Source organism: Lissotriton vulgaris, chromosome 6 (assembly GCF_964263255.1).
Source record: "Lissotriton vulgaris chromosome 6, aLisVul1.2, whole genome shotgun sequence".
In the NCBI taxonomy this organism is placed as follows: domain Eukaryota; kingdom Metazoa; phylum Chordata; class Amphibia; order Caudata; family Salamandridae; genus Lissotriton; species Lissotriton vulgaris.
This window is the reverse complement of record NC_141694.1, coordinates 777,148,243-777,172,648: the sequence shown is the minus strand read 5'-3', so window position 1 is coordinate 777,172,648 and position 24,406 is coordinate 777,148,243. Positions and strand designations below refer to the sequence as shown.

The 24,406-nt window shown below is 41.6% G+C and overlaps 1 protein-coding gene across 3 annotated transcripts in view; it reads right to left on the bottom strand.

The window, feature by feature from the left end:
- Nucleotides 1-24,406, bottom strand: part of LOC147707975 (amine sulfotransferase-like) — an 830,947-nt gene that overhangs the window by 129,990 nt on the left and 676,551 nt on the right. For all 3 annotated transcript variants that reach the window (XM_086926786.1, XM_086926785.1, XM_086926787.1), the window contains exon 4: nucleotides 1,025-1,157. In XM_086926786.1, coding sequence (XP_086782912.1) covers nucleotides 1,025-1,157 — 133 coding nt within the window. The remainder of the gene's footprint in view (nucleotides 1-1,024; nucleotides 1,158-24,406) is intronic.

The window sequence follows — 24,406 nt, the reverse complement described above, 5'->3', positions numbered from 1 at the left end:
AGATCAATGACTCCAAGGATCCCCTGGAGCCTGCTCCAGGACCATAAGAGCCCATACTTACAGAGTGATAGCCCCTGCAGCAATTTTGCAGCTACCAATCACCGGGCACAGGAAAATCAAAATCTGAGATAGCCAAAACCAGCAACCGGGTCTGGCGGACTCATGAGTGCTGTCCAAAGTCAGATTCATCATTACCAAGCCCCAAGAAAGGTTTGCATCCAACTGCGTTGCACTGTGAACAGCATTGGCTATCCAACTACTGCAACATAGAGGACTTCAAGGGGCCCCCGATCTCTGTGGACAAAGTCGCCCAACATCACCCATCGTCCGACGAACCACCACTGAGACAGCCCCATTAACCACACCACAACAGGAGCATCCTTTTGAACATCTTTGCCTGCATCCTTCAGCATCCAGACCACTCCATTGACTTCTACGGTGGTTGTCATCTCATTCTTTCTGGCCCCCTAGACCTTTACCCTGCTGGATTTGGTCGGCAAGCCTTGGCCAGAGTACGCACACTAACTCTTTTAAACTTTTCAAAAGTTTTCAAACTTTATGTCTACCAATGCTTGTTTTCGGTTGTCTTTAAAAGTGACCAAAAGTTTTAAAATCGGAATCTCTGGAACCCTCCTGTGGATTTTAATATTTATGGTCTTTAAATATTTATAAAAATATGGTCTATGTTTTATAAATTGTTGTTGTGTCTTTTTATTGGTGTATGATTTTCTTATTCAGTTGTGTGGTGCTTGTAAATGTTTTACACTACGCTCCTTTGCCAAGCCTTATTGCTCGCAGCATCAGCTACACAGGGTTGAGCTATGATTAAGTAAATATCACTGATTGCACTCAGGATGGTATCTGTTATTGTACTCTTCGATAAGACCCCCAGAGCCATATCATATGGTAGATCCAGATCCTCACAAAGGCAAAACATTTGGGGAAGACCACCCTAAGGCTGTGAGGCCTAACAAAACAGCAGTTTTTTTATAATCACTTAGAAAAGTAACATGTAGAACAGTACCTTTTCCTGTGCAATACTTCTCAAAGTGCTCTTCCAGCATTACAGTAGGTTCTTCAATAGACTCTCGCATCATATTTCCAAAGTGATAGTAAGAAACCATATTGTCTTTGGGGTTTCTGGTTACATAAATAATCTGTGAGAAAAAACCCAAATGGAACACAAATGTCAATGAAGAATTAAAGTAAAGTGTTAGGCAGTAGGACAAACAGTGGTATGAGGTGCCATGCAAAAAAGATCCTTTTGATATTATGAAGCATTCAGAAATTATCTCTAGCATTGAATAAAGGGACACAAAATGTATATATTTGGCATTGATATAAAATATTATCAACACCCTATTCAAACAACAAAGGGCTCATTATGATGGCGGAAGGACCGCCAACAATCAGTGCGACCACCAGAGGCAATCACACTGATTGCATAGTGGACTGTGCAGGGCCCCTGAAATTATGGCAGTGCCTAGCAGGCACTGTTCAATAGATCAGGATGTGGGTTCAGGAAGGCCTTTCCATGGCGGCGATGCCGCCATGGAAAGGTAGGCAGGGATTGGGTTTGGAGGCCTGTTGGAGGGGGAGTGTCACTGCACTGGGGATACCCATGGTACCCCCCTGCATTTCCATGCACCAAGTGGCAGGCCCCATGCGGGGCCTGCCACACAGTGCAGGGAAATACAGTTTAATCACTTTTAACAGTGTGGACGGTGCTGCAGCCAGCAGCACCACCCGCAATGTTAAAAGCCCAGGATGCGCCCGCCAGTATGGCGGGCGCATCCTAATCGCAGTGGTGGGACCGCCACATGTCTGGTGAGCGGTCTAAAACACAGCTATGGTGGTGAGTAGACCAAGTCCCCCCACCAACTTAATCAGCCCCGAAGATATTAACTCCTACCCCTGAAACCTGAAGGCAATGCAAGTAATGCGATGCAAGTAAGCCTTAACCAATCAAATCAGGCTTCACTAAACATAGGCACTGTGACTGCAGAACACAGGGAAGTGTACTCTCCCAAAAGTATTTCAGAACAATACAGTCCACTAAATGAATGGCAGTTTTGGAATGGTTAACAAAAATATTAGTATGGGAAAGTCTTGTGGCCAATTGATACAGCTGCCTGAGGCGATCGCTTTTGCTGCCCTACAGTTATCTTTTGGACTGATGAATGAGAGTTGTAGAGGTGTTTAAATGCTATTGGTTTAGCAAAGCAGTGAATATTACAATCAAGCTGCACCATTGGAGACCAACACAATTTCTATTGTCTGGCACTTGCTAGAGCTACTCCCAGTTGTTCTCGCGTCTGAGCCAGTCTTTCATGGTCCCCTTCTCTGATCTGCTTGATGCCGGCATCTGTGGCAAATTAGGGGCCCAAGGCTGAGTTTCCAGGAAGCAATCCCAATATGGCATCTATTATGGAGTTGAAGCCAGATATCAGCAGCCCAAAGCAGCATCTCATTTTGGACAACCAGCAAAAAAAAGGCTTCATCATTGGTGCTCCTCCTAATGCCTAGAAGTCATATTGCAACCTGACAGATTCTACCCAACAAGTACTGATAGAAAAAGTGCTATAAATATGGATGACACCGGAATCCATAAGGGCTTGTTGCTGTTCCAAGATGCATGCAAAACTGCAGTAATGTTTCAGGATAGTGCTGGAGTAAGCAGTAGCTTGATGGTTGTGGTGGTTTCTGGTATTTATCTCTTTCTATGCACTTTGTTGCATAGCTTTGCTCACAAAAAAGTGTCACTCTAACTGTCACACATTTGGCAGTTGAATGTCACTCATAAGTGCACTAGAACCATGAAATGTCAGACACAAGCAATCTGAAAACTTGTCAGCTATTGCATTATGGAAGCAAAGGCTCAATTGCAAGTAGTATGACCTCTCACATCATGTTTGGTGTAGTCAAGTCCCACAGTGCCCTTCTATTTGTGGCACTTTGCAGCAGTTTTAAGATCTTTCTAAGAGTTTCTCGTTGCTCAAATGGGTGTAATTTCTGAAATGTACATGTTTCTCTCGTCTTCAATGCTTGATATTGCCCGTGAGAAAGTGTTGCTCATAGTCAATAATTGTCACCCATAACTACACTGAAATTAAGAAAATGTCACACATAAGCAATTTGAAACCTTGGCAGCTATGTTTTGCATCTATATAGTGCCAAAATAGCTAGAATGGGCTTGTTCTCAACACTCAAACCAAAATTAAACAGATTGCCCACTCACTGTGAAAACCTTAGGCACGCCAGTGCAAGGCAAGGAGGCTAGTAGCTGGTTGAATCAAACGTTACTCCCAGGTATGAGAAATTAGTTCCATTCCAATATTCCTTCCTTGATCTGGATGCATCTAGATTTTGTTTTCTTTGGACTGCAGGCCATAAGTTTTCAATAGATTAGTTTCTAGATCAAAGTTGTCCGTAAAGAGGACAAACTTATCAATTATATGCTTTAACTCATATAGGGCCAATTCACAGAACTAATATAAAATAAAATCCTAAACTTACTATGTTTGGTATTCATAGAAGGCATTTAGTAGTTGTAAAGTTAGGACGCCTAACTTTACTACTGCTAAACTGAGACAAAATCCTAACTTTACAACTGTGATAAAAGAACCGCTCCATCTTAATACAATAATACAGGTATGGGGTTGGATTGTTCCTGTTCCATGTCCTGGCCATGCATTTCCAAAAATTGATTAACACCATCGCTGCTGATGGTATCCTATTCCTGTGCTGGGCCCTAATGTAAATGGGTGTGGTCATGACTAGCTCAGCTCATCATGAGCACACGAGAGGTATACCTCATTACGAGCTGAGCTCGTCATGAGCATAGAAGGGGTTAAGGTTGTTGACAGTAGAAACATTATAGGTGCAAGAACATACCTCTGATGTACACTCCAGTCTAGTGAAAAGTACTTACAACTTCATTGTATCTTACAGATGCTGAGACTACTGTGTGTAAGACCTGAGGGAAATCAACCCGGGCCTGGCCCAGACCCATGCTGGTTACCAGACCCCACAGCTTTGTTGTATTTACTCAGTCAAAAGTGCTGCTGAGTTCCATAAAAGCTAAAGACATGGGGCTCCCCTTCGATATAGTATACTTACTTATGAGAAAATGTAAGTTGAGACACTGCGCCATCGGCCTGAGCCCATCATTTAATCTATATTTGACACCAGAGACAATCTCAGATTTGAGTTACCATGCAGCAATCCCGTTTAGCGCTGTACATCCAACGATCTTGACCATGGAGTCTAGTAGGGAGATGCCTTAAACTTGTAGTAACTACCATATATGCTTTGAAAAAGTTCGATCATCTGCGCGGGATCACTGATACAACATCGAATTACAGAATTATCCAGTCAACTATATTGGAAGCAAAAATATCGACACACAATACACAAAATAGAAATAACACTAATATTGATAAAAAAATATTGTTTAAATACATCTCAATGACAAAAATATAGAACACATAAATAAAAATAAAATAAAGAAAATTAAACACATCAAAAATATCTAAACAATCAATATCAACAAAACAGACCAATAAAATACATATAAACTATATCATAAATAACAATTAAACATATAAAAATACTCTTTACAATAATACAATAAAATAATACAATAACATAAAATATACCAAATATTTAAAATAAACAATACAATGAATTATGAATTAACCACATTAATTTAAACAACTACATTAAGGGGCCGATTCCGATCTCGGTTGGTAAAGGCACCGAATTCGGTTCGACCTTAGCAGATCGGATTCAGAGGCTGAATTTCTGTCCGGTTCGTACACAGGTCCGGACATCGAAGTACGGTGCGAACAAGCGCGAAATCTCCGTCCGAATCGTTTCCGGGTCCGCACCGCTCCGTACGTCGCAGCCATAAGCTAACAGTGGGGCGTAATGGAGGCGAGTTCCAACCAAGCCAGTACGATGAACGATTCAGACAGCCGGATCGAGTCGGAGCTTCCGGCTCGCAATAGCTCCCGGAGTTGGGCTTTGGGGGTCCGCATCTGACCTCCTGTTACCCGCAACCTTACTACTCGGACACAGGGGGAGGCCCATGGGTCTCCCAAACACAGGCATGTACGGTGCGGATGGCACCAAGGCGTACCCACTGTAGGGGGCCCACTTGTCCGCAACGTACCCATTCAGTCAATGGGAGCCCATGTATGTGTTGTATGATCGGCTCCCATTGACCTCTATGGGAGTGCGACTGAACCGAGTCTGACAGCATACAGCCGCATCGTACTCGCTCGGTCGGACTGCAGGAGTCCGGATCGGTCGGAAAACACCCCGGATCCGGCTCGGTCGGAGTGCTTTCCAAACGAGATCGGAATTGGTCCCTTAATATACAAAAACAAATTAATAAACACAAAATATTACATGAAAAATATATCAAAAGTAACAAAAATAAACAAACATGAATATATATATTATATAACAAATATGACACATTTATCTACTTATAAAATAAATAACAACAATAAACAAAATAAAAACTAACAATAAATTCATAATAAACAATAAATAAATGACAAGGTAACAGCTAAAAAATTCAACAAAGCTTTTCCAACTAATACATTTAAAACACACAAACACAAACCAATAGAAAACTCTAACTAATTATACAAACACTATAAAAACAATCAAATATTTAACATAAAATGTACCTTATAATGGACGACCACAGAGGAAGAGCGTGCCTTTGAGAAAGAGAAGACAAAACGGAAAATAACTACAGCAAAAACTATTCCAAACATACTGCAATAAAGGTAAGTACAAACCTTTGTAACTAAATAAATTAAAATAACTTATTATAACATAATTTCCTTTATATATAACAGATTCAACATCACTAAAATTGCATCTAGAAAATTCAACAAAAAGATTTACGTTCACAACATCAATACATTATAACACAAATTAAGTATATGTCTTCACCAACAACTAACACATTATTTAAAAGGACTAAACCGAAAAAATAGGAAAACATAGTTACCAAATGCTCTTTTTTTTCACAGCTAAAACAAAAATCAACAAAACCACAACATCTACCAAGCGCACTACATCAACTAAAAAGAATAGTATATTTATTTAATTACAAATAAATAAAAATAAACACTTAATAATATAATAATCAAATTAACTAAAATCACAACATAGGGGCTGATTACGATGGCGGTCACAGGCACCTTTGCAGTGCTGGCAGTGGCCAAAAACGTCATTTTAGTTACTCCTGTGCCGGTCCTAGCGATGTGCAAAGATAGCCCTTTTTTTCTGTCCGTCGCAGTGTTTCTGTTTTTCACAGAAGTTTCATTCTGCAACGGTGCTGGAGGGAGTTAATAGAGAAATCCAGCCGTGCAGAATGAAGTTCCGTCCGCCGGACAGCTCACAATGCAGCAACCAGCCCAACTGAACGCGGCGGACAAACCAGATCTTCTGAGATGGTGGAAGCACAACTGCGGAGATAGAAACTCGAGTCTGAGACACCTCCTCACGTTCCTGGCCGTCATGGATCCTGCTCTACCAGCCCTTCCGCTGCTGTACCTTATCCACAACCAGCAGATAAGTTGCAGTCGCGGTCATCACCGCAGGTAAGTCAAAAACATATCCCTGTATACAACCCCTGTACAACAACAACACGCAACTGTCACGCTGAAATACGTGTCCTGTCTATATCAGACACCCTGGTGGAGACAGGAACATTTACCATAGTCTGAGTACACATGTCTTGCACGTAGGTAAATTGTCACCTCAGCATCGGGGACACCCATCTCCATAAAAATTATTGCATCTATCCCGGTTGTGGTGGTCATGTCGCAGCAGCTATGAAGCGAGGTAAACATTGACGACAATGTTGTAGGGGTCCAGCACATTTCCCAGGCAGCCAATATCATCCTTACAAGCTCCACACCACATATTGATAAGATAGGCACCACTCTGCACAACATATCTGCAGCTAGAAGTCATGTGCAGAGACACTGTCTATAATGACATCTCATAAGGATCATCAGCAATTGTATAGCATTGTGAGGGATGAGGCTAGAGTCCTTTCAAAAGGACAATAGTCATCATTGCATCCAAATAAGGGTTAGTCCACATACAATGTAGAACAGAGGAGCGCGGAGCAACCAGGGTGTGTATTTTAATTTCACAGTAGTCCAACAAGGTGTTGGATGAGTCAGTGAGCCGAGGTAGATGACATATGATTTGAAACACCACTGCCACATAATCACAGATCAGCACACACTCCAAGCAGACATTGGTAGGGTTATCACATTTAATGGTAGACCATACCACATAATGACAGCCCGTACCATGCAACACAGCACAAACTTTTTGACTCAAAGTAAGCACCAGTGAGCATTTGACTCATTTGTGTACTGCTGCACTAAATGCTGCCATGTGAGTATGTCCTGTACATCAACAACACAGACTACATTGCCACTTCACAGAACATCTCCACACCATTACTCCACCTCAACAAAGGTAGCACCAACTATAAAGTATTGAATGAATGCCAAGGTGTCAGGAAGAGTCCATCTTGACAGCAGTAAACTCTGACCTGAGACTCATGATAACCCTCGTCTTCTTCACACTTGCCTTTCACTCGTGTGAATAAAAGTGAGTAATTGAAGAAATGAAGAGTCACTGTGCAGATTAACAACCTTGGAAATGTTCAGTTTGCATGTTATGTCCTTGCTACAGCTCACACACTTTAACTCTGCCTCATACACAAACCATAAGTCAGCAGCACCGTAAGACAACAAGTAAACTATTCTGAAGTGGAGTGCACAGTGCAGGAAAAGCATGGAGTAATGACTAATACCATATGCATATGGCATTCAAGAGGCACCACATATGATGCTACACTTATGACATCAAATAATACATGGGTGCCACAGAGATTAAAATTGAATGAAAGTAATTGCTGTGCAGTATCCCTGTGATTCAGCAATGCAAGTAATGCACTGGACCAGAATGAGATGAACTGTTATAAGCCATACAGTGGCAGTGACACTACGAATCCCCTATTATAGCACTTATGCCCCAATATGGAACTCACCTGGGACACTAGCCTGCCTACAAGATGCTCTTGTAGCTCCAATTCAAACAAAGGGAATCGAGAGGTGGGGGGAATTGCTAGAGGGATCGGAATTAATATCATGGCAAAATCTGGAGGATATAACTGAGGGGGCTGTCTCCAAATTAAAATTTTATCAACTATCAAGTTGGGCCAAGTCATTAACAAATGGAACGAAAGGCAATTAAATCTTTGAATGTAAAGTTGTTACTACCTCTTTGGGGCAGAAAGAAATCCACAAATGGTATTGGATGCTATTTCAACCCCACAAGGACTATCAGCAATGGTTTACATTAATTTGGAGGAAGGAGCTGCTGTGCTAAGATCTTGTTATTTTATAGCAAGTATTTCTGTCTTTTTTATGGCAAAATGTTAAGTCTGCACCTCTAAAGAAAAACCGTTTATTTACTGTTCATAAAGCGTATTGGACCCCATGAAGGCTATCCAAATTTGGTTCCAAAACAGCGAAGTGCCTAAAGTGCGGGGAAGTTGAAGCAGATGAAGTACATATGTTTTGGCAGTGCCCTTCCATCCAAACCTTCTTGGGAAAAGTAGGTGAGACGATTTCCAGCATTATGGGGTATGAAGTTAAGGTGAGTCTTCCACAGGCAATGTTTGATGTAACCCCAATTGAGGATGTAACAATTAATGTATCTAAACACCACAAAATTCTTATATTTTTGGTAATTCTATTAGCGTGTAAGGAGTTGTGTATTAAGTGGATTTTGCCTGTTCCCCCGGAGGAGTGCGAATGGCTTAACTCGATATATAAGATCGCAAAATTGGAGAGGGCAACACGCAACATAAAAAAAACAAAATTTTGGAATGCATGGTAGGATTGGTGCAGAAGCAGGCAAATATAAAAAAAAATAATTACTGCTTAAAGTATTGTTTTTTAAAATTTTATATTTTAAGGTAGCAATTTTCTTTTCTCTATATCTTTCCTTTTTTTTGTTTTCCTTTTGCTATTCCTTTTTTTCTTTTCAGTTAAGGACTTAGTCCTATGATTATGTGCTAACTATACAGGTCAGGAAATCCAAAATGGCTTGGATTGAAAACCCTGGTGCGGATTATCCGTATGTCCTGTTAAAAAGGTGAAAGAGAGTTGGAAGGAGGGAGACAAGAGAGGGGTAAAAGGTTGGACCAAGTTGAGGGTCCGAGTTGTCCAGTACATCCCCTCTGTAAAAAGAGTGATCGGATTCCCTCATATATTGGCGTAACCAAAACCTGGAAGTTAAAACATTCCCTTCTTGTCATTCTCTCTCCTTTTTTTGCATCTCCAATCTATAGTGGCTAAATACAAATGAGTTTAACGTGAGAGATAACCTGCACACCTTAAAACGTTCAACTTTACTTAAACCTTGCATACGCCAACGTAATCTAGGTGCTGTCCCCCCTCCCGACTAGCCCCTGTCGAGTTTAAAGAACAGAAACTGTTTGTAAGGGACGCACTTTCCACAAGCCCATATGGTGCTAAATATGTGAGCAAATTCCACTCTTCTTGATGCTGTACAATTATGCTAATGTAATCAACATTTATCATGCAAAACATCATAACTTAAAACGTTCCTTCTGAAAAATCAAAATCAAAATCAAGATGCTTTCTTGTCTTCTTTCTCGACAATTTATTCTGATTCTTGTTTATGGCATAAACAATGTTCCATACATATTGATCATAGCATGTTCACCACTCCCAATGCATTTTGGTGAGTACCTTCCTCAGAGGAGTACTGAAAACAATGAAAACATTCCTTGTAATCACACACATTTTGACATGATTCTTTTTATACACAAATCTTCTAGGGATGGATCATCTAATGAACTGAGAGAGTGGTAGATGAATTTGTAATGATTGAGAATGGAAGCTTTCATAATGAAGAGCATTATTCCTGTCTGTCTGTTTCCTGTATACCCTAGTGGTTAGTGTCAGTCCTTTCCTTTCAATTAGTATGTTCAAATAACTGATTTCAGTCATACTAATCACATAGGTGAATTTTAACTGTGAATGACATTGATTCAGTATACTCAATGAGTTCTACAATTGTTCTTGTTTGCCCTTCCATACTATTAATATGTCATCTATATACCTGAGGTACAACCTCAGGTGATCTATCCATTCTTTTCTGCTAAGTATATACATATCTTCAAACCTAGCCATAAAAATAGTAGCATACTTGGGTGCCCCAGTAAAACCCATAGAGCTCCCCATCTTTTGAAGACCAGCAACCGAACAAAATGGATTTTGAAGAAATGACCCATTTAACTATAAACCAGGCAGAGGTTAAGGGGTATACAGCGGAGGAAGCAGAGAGAATATATTCTCTTATCAAAGAAACTGGGGATTTTCAGGCCAGACCAGGATCCACCATTCAGTTAATCAAACAGTTACAGTATACACTCAGAAAAGAGGTCAATCAAAGGCTACATGCCACGACTCTCATTCAGTACCAAAAGGTAAAACGTATACCGAGATGGTTACAAATATCATTGAGACCTATGTTGTTTAAATTTAATAAGCCATTCATGACGAGATGGTTCGCAATTCTTAATAAGTATTCGTTAGATTTAGTGCTTTTAATAATTGATGAACTATCGAATATTTTAAAAGAACTTGAAATGGAAATTAATGACATGAAATTGGAATTGTCGAAACGCATGACATCTGAAGAACTAGACAAAACTATGCAAGACATTAATGATAAGTTGGAGGAGCACGCTAAAGAGGTTCATGAGCGTAAGTTACGCAAATTCAAAAGGGACACCATAGATTATAAACTGGATGAAGTTTATACATGGGCGGATGCCTATGCACAGAGGCGAGCTTTTAGAAAACCTGATGCTACAACATCAGAGGAAAGCATTGCCACAGAACAGGAGACCTTACCCACACGTCCACCAGTTGGGGAAAAGCCGGGTACTAGTGTTGAAGGATCATCAGAAACAAGTGTTACTTCTGAGCAGGCTTTTTTAGAGACAGGCCGCACATCCAACCATCCACCCGCAAAGCACATTATAGACAAAACAAGCGAACAAGGAGGGGACAAGGGTCCAAAAGAACAAGAAGGGGCGAAACGCAATCGCAAGAGGACCTAGTAATGAATATCGCAGATTATGAACTTAGCAATGACGAATACGCTGTTTTGAACAAAGGCCTGTCTTTTGTGCCAACTTATCAAACTAATGAGTTAGAAACTGAAGTGGCTTTGTTCAAATTTATGAGGAAACTCAGACTTAGATGGTTTTTTCATCACATGTCAGTAGATTCACAAGTGGACAGTTCCGTTCAGACTTCAGAAAAGATTTTCAAACCCAAAAGTACATTTATGCCACCGATTTCCTATAAAGCTTTGGATTTGTTCGAAACGCTGGTCAAAAAGGATTTGTCACACATACATCAGACATCAAACAAATGCAGGAATTTAAATGTGAAAGAAGCAGCGACACTCAACAAACTTACTACCAATGAACAAATTACAATTTTACCAGCAGATAAGGGGGGAGACCTGGTGGTGTTAAACACAACCTATTACGATTTGAAGGTTGAACAACATGTGCAGGACACCAACACCTATTTAGCACTAGACACTGATCCAACGAAGGAGTTTCAATCAGTATTATCTCAAATTCTTCAACAGGCTAAAGATTTAGGCTGGATAAATGAGCAGACTCACAGATTTCTAACATCAGAGCATCCTAGGAAACCCAACATATATATGTTGCCAAAGATGCACAAAAATCCAGTGGACCCACCATTCCGCACCATAGTGGCCGGATGCGGGTCCTTGCATCAACCATTGGGAAAATTCTTAGATCCCTTTCTCCAGCCTTTGATACAACAATGGGGTACGTACATACAAGATACAACAGATTGCCTAAAGTAATTGGAAAATGTAACAATAACACCTGATGAACAAACATGGTTATGTACGATTTATGTATCAGCACTATACACTTACATCTCCCATGTTGAGGGAATGGAGGCTGTAGAGTGGATGCTGCTCAATCATGACTATGATGAAAGTTTGTATGTATTTCTGTTGGAGCTGTTACATTTTTGTTTGTACCATGGTTATTTCAGTTGGAAGAACAGATCTTATCTTCAAAAGGTGGGGACCTCTATGGGTTTTACAGGGGCACCCACGTATGCAAATATTTTTATAGCTAGGTTTGAAGATATGTATATCCTTAGCAGAAAAGAATGGATAGATCACCTGAAGTTGTACCTCAGTTATATAGATGACATATTAATAGTATGGAAGGGTAAAGAAGAACAATTGCAGAACTCATTGAGTATACTGAATCAATGTCATTCACAGATAAAATTCACCTGCGTGATGAGTATGACTGAAATCAGTTATTTGAACATACTAATTGAAAGTAAAGGATTGACACTAACCACTAGGGGGTACAGGAAACAGACAGACAGGAATAATACTCTTCATTATGACAGTTTCCATTCTCCATCATTAAAAAATCATCTACCACTCTCTCAGTTCATTAGAGTTCGGAGGATCTGTTCAGATGAGGTTCAAAGTAACAAGGAAATAGAGATTCTATCTCAGGAGTACAGACAAAGAGGTTATCCCAGCTCAGTTTTAGAAACAGCAAGGCATAAAGCAAGTCAGTTACAACGAGTTGATTTGTTACAAAAAGTTATAAAACCTCCATTAAGGAGGGAAGTTTTTGTGCTTAGATACTCCACAGTGGCACCAGCGATACAAAAGTGTGTTTTGAAATGTTGGGAGATACTAGAGCAAGAAGCAGATTTTTGACAGGTCTTCAAGGACAGACCTATCATTGCTCACACACGATCTAAGAATTTTAAAGAAATTCTGAAGAAAGGTCGAACAATTCGTTCAGACAGAGGAGATAAAGGCATGATGAAATGTCATAACTGTGGCCATTGCGGTACTGTTATAGTGGGAGATAGTTTCACACACCCTCATATGGGGAAGATTATTAAACTGAGACACACAGCTGATTGTAACTCTAGGATGATGGTGTATGCGATTAAATGCCCATGTGGTCTGGTCTATGTGGGACGTACCACTAGAAAAGTTAAAATTCGAATGACGGATCACAAAAGCATGATCAGAACGGCAATCCCAAAATCATATTTAGCAGTACATTGGGGCAAAATTAAATATACCATACCGCAATTACGGTTCACGAAACTAGAAAAAGTGTTGGAGTCCGAACATGTTGAAGTTACTAGATACTTATCTCAAAGAGAGACATTTTGGATACGTTTTTTAAAGACCTCGTTACCATGTGGGCTGAATGATGAAATCGAATTGGTATGCTTTTTATGATTATTGTTTGGTAATTGTGATTGCACCAGTGTATATTTTGTGTATTTTATATGTAGCTGATTGTCTGGGTCACTGAACAACGCGTTTACATAGGAGTTCCAGAATGGGGCAATAATACTCACACATAGGTCACCGATATTTTTTTAGTGACGGGTTTATTCAATTGACATTTTTTAATATTTATTATTTGTCACTTTTCATGTAATTTTTATTTGTCAATTTTCTTTTTTTTTATAGTAGTGTCTAAATTAAACCACGGTATCCCGCTTTCAGCTTGAGGTATTCTAATTTGCGTGGTTGAATAAGCATGATGGCGGCATTCTTGTAACTTTAGAGCTGAAATGTCTATAGGGCACAGGCGTAGAAAGCAGTTGATAAATACATTTTTTGGACAACCACAACATTGAGGGAAGGAACGTCTTACGTCATTTACGCAGTACAGGCACTTGCGCAGACGTACAAACTAACAAGAAGGTAGCATCGAGGAAGAGTTGGCGTTCGTAAAAAGGTACGATGGAATTTAATATTTGTAGTGGCTGAGGCTTTGGGAGTCAAATTCAGTATGCACAAATTGCTAATGCGCGGCTTTTTGTTTGTTGGTTTTCTTGCAGAATACTTAACAGGGACATCAAGTCATTTTTTCAGAGACTCCAGACAGCAATTTAAAGTAGGTGGTCGTTAGTTAAACACACATTGGTTGTTTTGGTAAAGAAAGTGTCATGAAAAACAGTTTATACATATTTGTTTGTTTTTTGACACTTATAGGTACCGGTTGTATTTGGTCCATAGGGAATTTAGGTGGTTCACCATAGGTGAGTGTGTTAGCATTCACCAGCACTCGCATGGAACACTGGGTTGAAGGGCACTTTTGAATTTGCATGACACTCAGTAGGAGTTTTTTCATACACATTACGAGGTCTGATAATCATGTGATTTCTATCACATTATACCCAGTTGGACTCTTTGTTCAGTGAGCACGATAAATAATCATTTTCACATGCTCAGTAAGAGCAGTAGGGTCTATCCCTATACGATTCATGTAAAAACAGAATCCTGTCATAATTTGGGTGATTACAAGGAAAGTTTTCATTGTTTTCAGTACTCCCCTGAGGAAGATACTCACCGAAATGGATTGGGAGTGGTGAACATGCTATGATCATTATGTATGGAACATTGTTTACGCCATAAACAAGGAATCAGAATAAATTGTCAAGAAAGAAGACAAGAAAGCATCTTGATTTTGATTTTGATTTTGATTTTGATTTTTTAGAAGGAACATTTTAAGTTATATTGTTCTTCATGATAAATGTGGATTACATTAGCATAATTGTACAGCATACAGAAGAGTAGAATTGACTCACATATTTAGCACCGTATGGGCTTGTGGAAAGTGCGTCCCTTACAAACAGTTTCTGTTCTTTGACTTTAAATACAAATGAGGACATAAAAAAGCCATACAGTGGACAGCCCCTCATCTGTATAAACTATCTTGACATGTGTATGCCACCTGCAAAACTCTCATGGCTCACTGTGACATTCCCTGACTGTTAAACTCAACTATGACCTTCACACATACCCCTCATCTACCCATCTTCCACCTTCACTGCTCTACACCTGGGAGAAGCTCTGATACATGTGGAAATAAGGTCCTATGAGTTCCCTGATACCCAATGCTACACCTTGGTGTATATCTACAAATGCCTGAGTTCCACTCAGGGATGTCTGATCCAATACTGAACTCATGCCAAATGCAAAATACATTTATCACAAACCACACCAAAAGAAGTCCAACAATCATGGCTATGTGCAGCAAAAGTGTTGATAGGCAATGTGATCCTAGACCACCCCGGAACAGATCAAATGTCTCCTCTGGCCAAATGCACTTACAGCATCATCAAAACTAATCCAAAAATACATGAACAAATGTCAAATATATCCAAAAACTGAGTGCAACCAGACAAATCTGCCAAGGCAGACATAGACACTCCACAGATTACAAAGTGAGCATGGTGTCGATGTGCTGCAAGAGCATCCACATACACAATCCTGACAAGTGACTGTTCAAATATAGGAGGCCATAGCACAATTGTGCACACAAAACAAGCTAATAAACAAGACTCCACATTGCTGTATGTGACATGCACACAATAAACAAATAGTACAAAGTCAACACACATCTAAATGAATTCAAATACACAAACTCCTCACACACAAGTTCATGCTAAAAAAAGACATTACACACATCAGCCTGTCAGTAGAAAGAGCCAACACAGGATAACGACTGCATCCTTCAGCACCAAATTCAGGGTGACCCACACCTGGTAAGGACAATGCAACATCCACTGACAGTAGTGCATGCACAGTAAGCAGTTTGTGAACACCACTAAAACCAGTATCACACATATTTGATTTCACCCCCATGAACTTTAACATCACATATCATCACATCACATAGATCACTTCACACTCAGGATGGGTAGCAGTACCTCAGGAAACAGATACACACTTTAGCTATCACCTCATGCTGCACAACTCAGGCTAATACATATGCCTGGAACCTGACTAGAGGACTGTGCTGGAACCTCATCTGTACTGTACATGAGCAACGATGACTGAAATCAAGTAGAATAAAAAATGTAAATAACACATTTTGAACGACTGCTGAGGGGCACAATGGTTCTGGACACAGATCATCCTCCCACAGTATAGTGTCACACTATGGAGTGGCGGGGAGGGTCAAACACTGGCAAGGCAAGGCGGAGTAGAGCATATAAGACTAAAGTGGTGCATACATTAGTATTGTACAGGTGAGGAGTGTACAGAGCAAAAACACATAGAGGGGTAATCCATGCGACTATGAAGCCAGACCTACACAATACACAATATGACTACACATCTACACTGGTGTGTAGACATCAAGATAAATTCCACAGATATGATGGATCCTGTCCACCCCTCAAGTCCTCATGTTAATAGAATTTTCTGCTATTGTGGTACAGCATCCAAATGCGACATGTGTACAAAACTAGAGCCCCCCCAATAGAATGATTAGGACAATAGTAGACCATCACAGATAAGTATCATTGCACCCTCAAGCCTCTGAGTCAATACGCACAAAAGCTGCTGTAACCTCTGGCAAACTCTGCAAAAGCAAACCAATGTGAATGTGGCATACAGAGCATGGAATAGATGTATATGTACACATACACTGCACTGCATCATTAGCAATAATAATTAACATTTTTATTACAAAAACTCTATTTCGGCATTAAAAGTGCAAAACATTAAGGCCAACCGCCAGTCCAAATTTCAAGTTTGCACATGTGTGCATGAAATCTTGTGCAGCAAACAAGTAACACAGTCCACTGCCATGGGAATCACCCCAGGTTAGTGGAGTGAAATGGGCAGTCCAGGCACCGCTCAGGGAGGAATGGGGTGTGATGGGGTACGTGGCTTCAAAATTGTGTGAAAGTTGAACTTCGAGGGGGCTGACTGCCTGGGCTAGTCGGAGGACTGGACCTGGGAGGGTGAGAACTGGTTGAGATAGAGGGACCCATGCATATGGGAGTTTGAGGGCTGGTTGGACCGGGTGGAGTCGTGGCACAGGGAGGCGGAGACATGCTGTGTGGAGGTTCAGTGGCTGATGGTGAATGAGGAGGGCTGGGTCTCAATTGTTTGGGGATCTGATATCCCCAAGTATCTTGCCACAAGTGGGAAGTGAGGTGGCCTCAACAGCCTCCTTCTTTCCTGAAAGTTTAGCAGGTGGTGTTAATGTATCTTCCTGTGGGAATTTTCCAGACATGGTGGTACCCTGGGGTGGGGATTGTCTTTTTACCTGCCTCCCCTGTTGTGGAGGTACACTCCTCACGTTGCTCTCTTGTCCACGCTTCACAGGAGTGTGGATGGGAGTGGAGGTTTTGGGCGAAACAACCTTCTGAATGGGTTTGGGGGCAGTTGTTGCAGGCACCAGGCCCACGGCATATAGGGCAAGTGTTTGTGTTTCTTTGGGATCAGGTACAGGATGGGAGTGCTCTTGGAGGGCAAAGAATCTGATGTATGCAATGTGGATGTATGTTGTTGTCCTTACGCCTCTGAGTGTCCTGTGATGGGCTTCTTCTGGTGTGGTCATGTGTGCTCTTTGTGAGCTGTGGTGATGGTGTATGGTGTCTGGTTCGCTTGGAGTGCTGTTGTGTACTGCGTGTGGATGACTGGGTGCCTGAGTGCTCTGGTGTGTGTGCTCTGGTCAAGTGGGGGCACTGGGAGGGTGGTTATGGGAGGGGCAGGAGCTGGACTGGGAGTTTGGGACTGCTGAATGGCTGCATTACTGTGGAGTACAAAGACTGGACAGTTGTGCGTAGGCCACCCATGTCCGAATGAATGCCCTCCATGAGCACAACAATAAGGAACAACTTATTGCCATGATCCTGGAGGGCATTCAGGAGCGCTGTCTGATCCACACTCAGCTGCTGCAAAATGTCTTTGGCATCCACACTGAGGGCAGCAGGGTTACAGGGGCAGCGGTGCCTGGGGGGAAGAAGACTCTTCCCTTCTTAGTGCTGAGGACACGAATAACACCTTGGAGAGCATCAGGAAGGGTGGACACAGGATGGGGTGTGGCGGATGAAGATGTAGAACTTGAACGTCCTGTGCCCTCCAACACCGAGGAGACACCGCTAGAGTTGGAAGATGTGCAGGTTGTTGTTTCCAGACAAGAATCCTCCAGGGCACTCCTGCCCCCCTCTGAGTTGCCGGTCTCCTCAGTTGTGCTGTACTCCCATAGATCAGTTATGCCAGTAGCTTCCCCAACAGGGTCAGGCCCCTCTCCTTCCCTGCCCTCAGTGGATGCTGCAAGAGACAGAGGCATAGGCTCAGTAAAGTGGCATACTCACAAACATTATACGCAAAACAAACTGAAATACTTGGACTGAAACTGCCACATTTAACTACTCCATGTACTGTCTGCATACTCTAAATGTATGCAATCTTCAGCTGATGCCTTAAAACATGCTTAGTTGATAGTCATGCTCCATGTTGCGTTGACACAGCGAAATTGCTGTGCATGTATCTACATTTCAACATCACATACAATTGTCTGTAGGCACACCTACATTCCTGCAGGTAAGAGAGCTACATATCCAAATATGTTGTGTTTCTGACACTTAAAGTATGAGTTAACTTAACCTCACAGATACAAAGTTAAACCTATCCTTTATCAAGTGATATTACCTCCTTAAATTCACTATGTAGGGCACTGAAGCACAAGTACAGTTGTACATTGGTGTCAACTTTGTAGATGTATCAATTATATGGAAGTGCACAGCACGCATCTCTAAATGCACACTAACATGATGCTCACTGCTGTTCACTGCCAGTTGATGTATCTGAGAATCACAATGCTGCATATGTCACATGGACACATATTTTGTGGTGATGAAGTCCAAATATGCCCCATGTATCAATGTAGTCACCTAGACAATGCACAATAGAATGATATGGGCAATGTAATGCTAGGCCTTTATGTGTTGTAACATGTCACATACCAACATCTTTCCAATTGCCTTACAGGCAGTCATTGATCCAAGGCATGAGAGTGCCTTCTGTAGATGAAGTTGTGACTGGCCTCCATTAGGACAGCTAATGTGTGACAATACCTAGGGTCTGGCATATGACATCCCTACTTTATGCTGACTGATGACATCCATTACACATCACTGTGAAAATAATTCAATCACTGATTAAAAGCAGTAGCCACAACCTCACCATGCACTGATGCATATGGACACCCCTCCACAGTGCACACATACCGAGGACTGACACTGTGAGTAACATTTGCTTCTTTCAATATAAAAATACAGTCCAACACCTCAGTCACATCACAAGTTGCCGTTCCCACTGATCACATCCAACCATGTTAAGCCCTAGTGCCAAAACAATCTCACAAAAGGCAGGTTTAGCTACATTGCATTACAATTCCATAGTCTAACCATCACAGTCATGTTGGCATATGCAGAATTGGCAAATGCAAATTAGCCAATGCATCACTGCAATCATCACCATCTACCCCATCAGCACCTGTGTGCATTTGCTGTCACCATGGCAGGAAATGACATTTGTGCATACCTCTAGCCACTCATAAATCATCATACATATACACTATTGTGGTAGCCACACAGCACACACAAGCCTGACGAGTGTACTGGTACACACTTCACACAACGTATTTTCCTGTGTTTGACGGTCTCAGTTCAGACAACATTCACAAAATGGTAGATAAAAACATGTCAAGATGACTTGCAATGATACCTTTAATGATTTTTCCACATTAGAATATAAACGTTGTACACATGCTGAACCTCTGCACTTGCCACTAAGGCAACTCAGAATCGATGGCATCACACAAGAGACATCTCAGAGGTGCTGCCTTGCTATGGTCTGACATTCATGCAGGTACTCATACCCAAAGTCACACTTTGTACAATACTCACCCCCAACTTGATGCTGTTGTGCCCTCAAGCATCCATCCAGCACTGGCTATTTCACTCCGAGGATGCAGGCCAAAAGTGGGGTCATGGTCCTGCATGCCAACGGGCCACTTCGATCCCAGGCCCAGCACTTTAGACTGATGGACCTTGAGCTGTAGGCTTGGGAGACACAAGGACTATTTGTAACACTGTTATGTGTACCACTGTGTGCCAGTCCAGGAGCATATAAACACATAGCACACAGATACATCAATCGACAGCAGAGACCATAGACCATGTCACATAGTACACTTGGAGCAAGCCATATCATTGCAATGTAAACATCTATGATGATGGACGCACTACCTGCCCATCTCATACACATGCAGAATGCCAGCACCAAAATCAAGGTGAAACTGTGCCTCATCTTTGATGCACTATGTGAGTGAGCTTGACATACAATACGCTGTAAATGCTGTGTAGTGGTCAGAATTACTGTGTCTTACACTACACACCCCTTAAAGTTCTTTACCGTTGCATAGATACACATGTCATAGAGGTCACAATTAGGTACCTGATCCTACATTCTCACACTCTTGTCACAAGGTGTAGGCCTGTCTTGTGCACTCCTCAGGACTATAATAGCTGCTTCAAAAAAAGGATGGTGGACAACATATATGTTTTTCTAAGTCATTTTAGTGATGGGGCGTTCAAACATTGCACATTTACTTGCCAGGCTCCACTGACAAATATTGTGGTCTATCACAAGAATCACATGCATGTAAAATGAGAATGGTGACACAGTGCATACACGTGAGACTCTACACATAATGGAATCAAAAGACGGATGACACGTCCACTGTACATTTAGCAGATATGCGAGAGGTGATTTGCCACCAATAGTGATAGATACAGGCCTTGTTCTCCTGTGCAGAATGGCCACATCCACATGGGGACACACATTAATCAGTACCCTCTGGCCAGTCTACATTTTAAATCTCATTAATGATCATATGCACACTTAATGAACTATGACATGACATGGCACAGAGAATGAGTGTTCAAAGTGAGAGTACCTCAAATCAGCATTGTAACTGTACAACTACTAAACCATGTTATGTCCATATCATTATTGCATGCAGTCAGGGATCTGGGGGAATAAGGCTATACACCACATTGAGGTGAAGTAATTAGTCTAGGCAGTGTCTCACACATTTACATGACCTATTCTCAGAACAACATGTGTGATGTTTGGCTTCAATAGAGCTGCACCAGTGTCTATGTTGCCATCCCCCCACATACTCAACTGCAAAAAGTTCTAGGTCATGTATGGCCCATGCTGTTTGCTAAATCTGAATGCATTAACGTTGGCTTGCACTCACAGGCACATACTAGTGTACAGTAACATAATGTGAGCATTCCGAGCACTCTAAAACTTTGACTCATACACTTATCAGTACCTTTGGAGTACAATAGAGCCACCCGTATTGGCCAAGGATCTCGTCCACCAGGAACTCCAGCTTCTCTGTGGTAAAGGGATGGGCCCTGATGTTCTCTGTACAAGGTATGACTGGGTCCAGAGTAGAGGTACAGCAGCAGTTGGTGGTGATGAATGGCAGCCAGCAGTGTCTAAATGCAAGTGACAGGTATGGCTCTCTCACAGACATGTATTGCCCCTAGGGTTGTTCCAGTGGTACTCTGCTGATGCAATTGGTCCACCTGGTTTGCATCTTTCAATTGTGGCCAATGCCTGTGACTGCAGTGGCTGAGAACGCCTACTGAGATGTTCAAAACTGAAAGGCACTACCCGGATGGTGGGTCCCATTGGCTGCAATAACATTCGCATATGCAGTGTCACACCGTGGAGGCCAGACGGTCTCTACCGAAATCCTGCATCATTAAATTGTGGCCTGGGTCAATTCACACTTAACATACCACACTTACACATGGAAACTCTTATCACCAGTATGATGACAATGGACAAAAGGACAATGTAATAAAAAAATAAACATAATATAAAAGATATCAATGTATTCAATGGGAAATATGCAAGTATCTTTGAATCACAGTATTCAATCAAAAAACACACACAATATATTGTTAAAAGAATTGATAGTCCCTATCCGAGCTACATAAGACATAAAAACAGTTAAAAATCATCAGTGGAGACCCTACAATAGCAAAGGCCTTTTCACATTAATAAAAAGAATTGGGAAAAAGTAGTAGGAAAAATTATTCCAAATCACAGAAAAGTACTACTAAATCAACAGCAAATCAACTGTGATCATGTAAAGCATTATTTCATATATCCTGTCTGATACAATTGTCCACACAGATTTAGAGTAGACTTTTCTCCTTAGTGCATCGATGCATTTCAGTGGGCACTAGTTTATGGCCATCACCTTCTTCAGGAAAAACACATATAATTCCCAATATCAATATTAGAATCTTGACGATTGTATCAAATGGGCGTAAATAGCCTCCAAATACAAACAGCCAAATGGTACAGGTGCTGGAAATTCCAATACCTCCAACAAATCAGGGCAGGGTTCGAGCTTTTAGTGCGGCGTCCTCTCCATAAAATCACTGAATCCCTGATATCTCTAACCGGCACTGTTTTGTAGCGTAATCACCCGGATGATATGGAGATATTTAAATCTTCAAATCTTGATTCACAAGTCTATGCTAGCACGCCGTTTACTCAAACCACTTATGAAAATAAAAACAGTCCTGTGGCAGGATCTGTATCTGTCCGATAAAACTCCACGGGGTGTACGCCTCCATGAATCCGGTGGTAAAGGGTTGGGACCTGATGTTCTCTGCACAAGCTATGACTGGGTCCAGAGCAGAGGTACCATTGGTGGTGATGAATGGCAGCCAGCAGTGTCCGAATGCAAGTGACAGGTTTGGCTCTCTCACAGACATGTATTGCCCCTAGGGTTGTTCTAGTGGTGCTCTGCTGATGCAATTGGTCCACCTGGTTTGCATCTTTCAATTGTGGCCAATGCCTGTGACTGTAGTGGCGGAGCACGCCTACCGCGATGTTCAAAACTGAAAGGCACTACCGCTATGGCAGTTCCCATTTGCTGCAATGACATTTGCATATGGAGTGTCACACCGAGGAGGCCAGGTGGTCTCTATTGCAATCCTGCATCATTCAATTATGGCCAATGTCTGTGACAGCATGGGTGGAGAACGCTTACCGCGATGTTCAAAACTGAAAGGCACTACCAGGATGACGGGTCCCATTGGCTGCAATGACATTCGCATATGCTGTGTCACACCGCGGGGGCCAGACGGTCTCTACCGAAATCCCTCATCATTCAATTGTGGCCAATGCCTTTAACCGCAGTGCGCATTAGCACTCTTGCTTTGTGAATTGCATCAATGATCACAATACATTCACCAAAATTAATTTCAGCTCATTGTAAAATGAGTTGAGAGTGTGACATTTAACTTAACTATGCCCACACATGTCACATGAATACACATGATTAAATGCATTGGTATGTCCTCACTCACATGTCAAATTTCATCCATGTGGGCATGTATAAAGATTTCTTGTAGAATTGCTTATCATTTTTGTGAACATGTAAATGTGTGAAATGCAAACTCATCCCACAGGTATGATGGACTGACCATGTAATGTGCATATATCTCTGTAGACAGTGCTGTAGTTATATTGATAATTGTCCTGCTTACAATCACTGGGCTCATTTTATAATGATGTTGTGCTTAGTGTGACTAAAGCTTGAGGTTGTGCACTAACAGCAGCTACATCCAACTCAGCATTGATGCTGTTATCCACATGTGCTGTGTCAGCCACACAGAGGGCTGGAGATGTAGCAGTGTACCATATACTATACACATAGTCTGATTTAGATTTGACAGTAGTTAGTATGAACATCCTGGCTACACGAATAACTTCAGGAGATCAAGGTGTCTATACATGTCACTTGTGCATTAGGCTGTTTTTACAGTCCTGTTAATGTTGTGGTTGTGGTTGTGTTAGTCATTATGTAAGATGTTAGCCACATTTCTTTGCTGACTCATTTTTACATCTGTCTCCTTCCACAATACTTAGGAGACAACCACCTGTGCATCGGCCTTTCCCAGAGCTTGAGACAATGGAGGATACCGACAATATTAAGAAATTCCATCTGAATCGCCTTACCCTTCAGGAGCTATCTGCTCAGTTGGTGCCCCATGTGAGGCCTCACAGAACATAACAAACAGCTTTGACATTAAAAGTAAAGGTGATGGCCGCCCTGCATTTCTTTGCCACTGGTTCATTTCAGTACAGGGTGGCCATCGCAGGTGGGCTGTCTCAACCTATGTTCAGCATGGTGTTGTGTCGCTTCCTGTCCGCATTGTTGACCTACAAGGACAGCTACATTCACTTTCCAAGGAGACATGATTTGGCAGTTGTGAAGGGGGAATGCTATGACCTTGGTCCCATACCTAATGTTGTTGGAGCCCTTGACTGCACACATGTTGGCCTAGTTCCACCACAGGTACGT